Here is a 4,296-nt window from a genome sequence, read left to right on the forward strand (position 1 = left end):
CCCATGTTGAGTAATACTTATAATAAATCCATAGTTTATCAATTATTTTTTGGATTTCTTTGGGTTTTTGGTTTATTTTTGCTATTACAAAAAAAAAAAAAAATGTATCATTCTACACAGTGGAAAGGAGATTTGTCGGCTAAGATAATACCATATTATCTTCCAAAATCTTCATAGCATTTACACTGCCATCAGCAACACATAAGAATTCTCATTAATTCACAGCTGGACCAAGCAATAGGTACTGGTAGACTTTGCGTATAAAATGGTATTTCTTCATAGTTGAAGCTTGAGGTATTTGTCTTGTTTGCAAATATCATGAACAGTTATTTAATCAAAAACCTTTCCTGCACTTCAAGTAAGATGGCCATGTTTTCAGTCTATTCATGTGTGAAGTTGTACTTCTATACTTTTAATGTTAACCCACTCTAGGATACATGCAAGTTGGTCTGTTTTTTAATCTTCTTTATAAACAGCTTGGATTGAGTTTGCTTATATTTGGTTAGTAATTCTTCATCTATGTCTTTGTGTAAGACTCATGAATTCTTGTTTATACTATCCTTGGCCAGTCTAGGTATCAATTACACTAGCTTCAGAGAATAAACTGGAAATACATCTTGTTTTTCTATTCTTTCTAAGAGCTTAATATTGGAATATCTCATTCCTGACAGCTTAGACATTATTGCCTATAAAATTATTTAGGTCTTGTGATCTGTTTGTGTAAAGACTTTTAAACTGCCAGTTCAATTTTCAGAATGGTTTATATGGTTAGTTTATATGGTTAAGCGGATTGTTTGGGTTTTCTATTTCTTCAAGTAACAGTTGTATCATGTTTTTCTAAGAATGTTTTTGTTTTCTTGGTACAAGGTTGTTCATAATATTCTATTATTTTAATTCCTCCATTATCTATGTGCCTGCGAGCAAAGTTGCTTCAGTCATATCCGACTCTTTGCTGCCCCACAGACTGTACCCCTCCAGACTCCTCTGTCCATGGGATTTCCCAGGCAAGAATACCGGAATGGGTAACCATTCTCTTCTCCTGGGCATCTTCCCAACCCAGGGATCGAACCCAGGGTCTCCCACACTCTAGGTAGATTTTTTACTGCTGAGTCACCAGGAATGTCCTTTTTTAATTTTTAATTTTGTGGAGGTTTTTGGGGTTTTTTTCCCCTTCATTTTTTCCCTCAAGCTTTCATTTAAACAGCATTTAAGGCTATATACATTTACCTCTATATTATGCTTTTGGGATATCCTACATATTTTGATATTTCCATTATAATTTACTTCTAAGTAAATTTCTAGTATGATCTTTTTTTTAATCCATAAGTTGCTTAAAATCACAATTCCTAATTCTCAATTTAAATTTGTTACTGATTTCTAAATATTGCACTATAATCAAACAGCATATATTCTATGATTTCAATTTTATTAAATTTGTTCAGACTTCCTATATGTATATTGGGAACTTTTATATTCTTTAAATGTTGGATGCCAAGTTCTATATAGAGTTTATTAATTATGTTGAGTCTTCTATATCTTTACTGATATCTTTGTCTTTTAAATCAAAGTTCACCCTTTATTTCTTTCAATATTTTATATACATTTATACTTTGTAACTGATAATTCTAAATCTCAAGTCTTTCCATGGGGTGGCAAAGAGTCGGAGACGACTGAGCAACTTTCACTTTACTTTTCCAGGACTAAGATTTGTTTGCTGTATCTTCTAATGGCTTACTCTCTGTTTCTTTAGTACTTTAGAAACGAATTCCTATTTGATTTGAACTTAACCTGTGGGACCTGTACTAGATTGTTCCAGTGAAAACTTGCATTTACTTTTGCAAGAGTCAGGGGCATCTTTGTTTTGGGGACACTTTAGCCCTGTGGAAAAATCTAGACCTAATACAGAGGTTCAGGTCAGACCCCTAGCTTGCAGCAGGCCCCAGGTGACTCTGAACCCCCATAATGGTGTTGGCAAGTACTGCTCCCCTCTGCCCAGGTTCCATCCCTCCCTCTCTAGCTACCCTGACTCATACACTTGCTTACAACTCACAAGTCAGGTTTGCCAATGGAGTTTTTTAATTGATTACTTGGGGAGGGGTAGATTTATTTTACGGTCTTGAGAGTCCAGTTAATACGTTTGTCATAATTTAATAAGGCCACCTGACAAGAGTAGATGTCCATTACTCAAGTCTGACTCTTTAAAAAGCCCTGTTTCCTCAACTGCATTTTTCTGTTTTCTTGTTTATTCACCACCAAAAAAACTTTTACAGAAAGGAAAAATCATTCAGATGAAAAAATAATACATAGAAAGATAAGAAACATAAAAGTATGTCTTACCCGCAGATATGCGATCAGCTCCTCACACTGCATCTGTCCCCCCCTTGAGACGGTCATGTTCTTGGAGTGACCCGGGGACCTGTTATGGAGAAAGAGTGCTCGTCGAATTGCTCCTTTCTGCTTGAGTTTATCCAAAAGAAGCTCCACCTGGAAGTCTATACAAACCAAAGGATTTATAACCAACATAATCTTTATGGACACCTACCTGTCCTAAATATCTCAAGTTTTCATGTAAAGAGAGATATACAGACATTTCTTAAGAAGTAACTTCCTTCTAATTCATTCTTAAAAAGTCAATCTGGTATAGTGAGACCACAACATATTAATTCCGAATAAATATTTAATAATTAATTAATCCAACCATTCCCAGCTTAATGTCATCTAATAATTCAGACACTAGATAATGATAAAACAACTAGCAGATAGAAGGGAATTTTTTTTTCTTTTCACTTAAGCTGAGAGGAGGAAGTTCAGAAATAAGATATGTGAATAATTAAGACTTCCACCACTAATGCAGGTAGCAGCACTCCTGCTGATTGTGAGTAAGAAATGTTTACTAATCTGCACCCATACGTTCACTACCGTGATGAATGAGCAGTTTGTATCAATTCCAACCCCTACTTCTAATAAAGCCACCATATCAAACTATCAGGTAAATATGTCTCTTGTGAAGCAAATGACCAAACAAAGCTGACCAGGTCAGGAATCATCTTAAAAAGAATGTGCAGCCAAGAATCAAGCATAGTTGCTAGATTACTAGCTTTTAAGATTCAGTTCTTCTTAAATAGTTTCTTCAAAGGAGATAAGAATGTAGATCTTTAAAACCACAAGTCTCCTTTCAAGTTCCTCTAAATGCTCAACTTCATAACAAATCTGAGTGAAAACCCAGGATTATTTTGCTTCCAGTTCTGTTCCATCCACTCTTTGAGAGACAGCAAGCGCCTGCCTCTAGCCTCTTGAAACTGCCATTTCCTCCGCAAAATACGTGTCCAGGTAATCCCTTAGCTCCTTCATTTCCTTCAGGTCTTTACTGAAAAATTACCTTCCTTGCCACCCTATGTGAACTTCAGACACAAACACACCTCCCAACAGACTCAGTCCTCTGTTAAGAGCTTCACTGTTATTTCTTAGCATTTACACTGAAAAATCTCCACAATAGTTACTGAACTCTCCTACCCTGCTTTCAGAATCACATAAACAATTTTTTGGAAAAAAAGAGTGAAGTTAGTATTTTCTGTGTGGGTTAAACTTAGTGGTCAAAACTTTTTCTCCTTCTCTCTTTCTAAATTTCTTCTCTCTTTCTACTCCTGAAATTACCAGGGTTTCTCCGGCACATAAAATATAAACTTCTCAGTAGGTAACTGACTTTATAAGCAATGATATTCATTTTTCCTGAAGTTCATTTGTCTCACATTTGTAACTTTAACTTTCTCAAGGCCGTATTTATCACTAATTTTTCAGAATGCCAATAAATAAATGTATTATCTCTGAACTGGCTTAAGAGCTGCCAAACAAAATAATTATGTTGTAATTTTAAATGTCTTTTACATAAACATTCAAATAAAAAAAAAATAACAACTATCTGAATAGTTATTCAGATATCCTAGAACTTTTTTAAGTGCTGCATACGCAGCACCATTATATATAATTTTTCCATAGAACACTTACCAAGCTTCGTAGGTAGTGCTCCTTTGCCATCTGCCTTTAAGCAGAACCTGACGTTAAAACTGTAAAAAAATAAAAAATACATACAAATCCCATAATCCAGTTTAAACATTTTTTAATATCATCCAAATCTCACATTTCTTCTTTTTTAAATCTCACATTTCTAATACTTAGTTTACACTGTGAAGCCTTGTATCTTTCTTTACATCTTAATATTATTTTTATACATTAAACTATACAGAATATTCTAACTCATTCTTCAGTAACAGGCACATTTCCTTTCACAATACTTTA

The 4,296-nt window shown here is 34.5% G+C and overlaps 1 protein-coding gene across 2 annotated transcripts in view; it reads right to left on the reverse strand.

Annotated features, from left to right (window-relative positions):
* The window catches only part of ITGAV (integrin, alpha V), a 108,616-nt gene that overhangs the window by 24,535 nt on the left and 79,785 nt on the right, over window positions 1–4,296 (reverse strand). For both annotated transcript variants that reach the window (XM_010859733.1, XM_010859732.1), the window contains exons 16-17: window positions 4,006–4,064; window positions 2,338–2,492 (exon numbers count right to left, since the gene is read on the reverse strand). In XM_010859733.1, coding sequence (XP_010858035.1) covers window positions 2,338–2,492; window positions 4,006–4,064 — 214 coding nt within the window. The remainder of the gene's footprint in view (window positions 1–2,337; window positions 2,493–4,005; window positions 4,065–4,296) is intronic.

Source organism: Bison bison, unplaced genomic scaffold (genome assembly GCF_000754665.1).
Source record: "Bison bison bison isolate TAMUID 2011002044 unplaced genomic scaffold, Bison_UMD1.0 scf7180017864459, whole genome shotgun sequence".
Taxonomy (NCBI): Eukaryota; Metazoa; Chordata; class Mammalia; order Artiodactyla; family Bovidae; genus Bison; species Bison bison.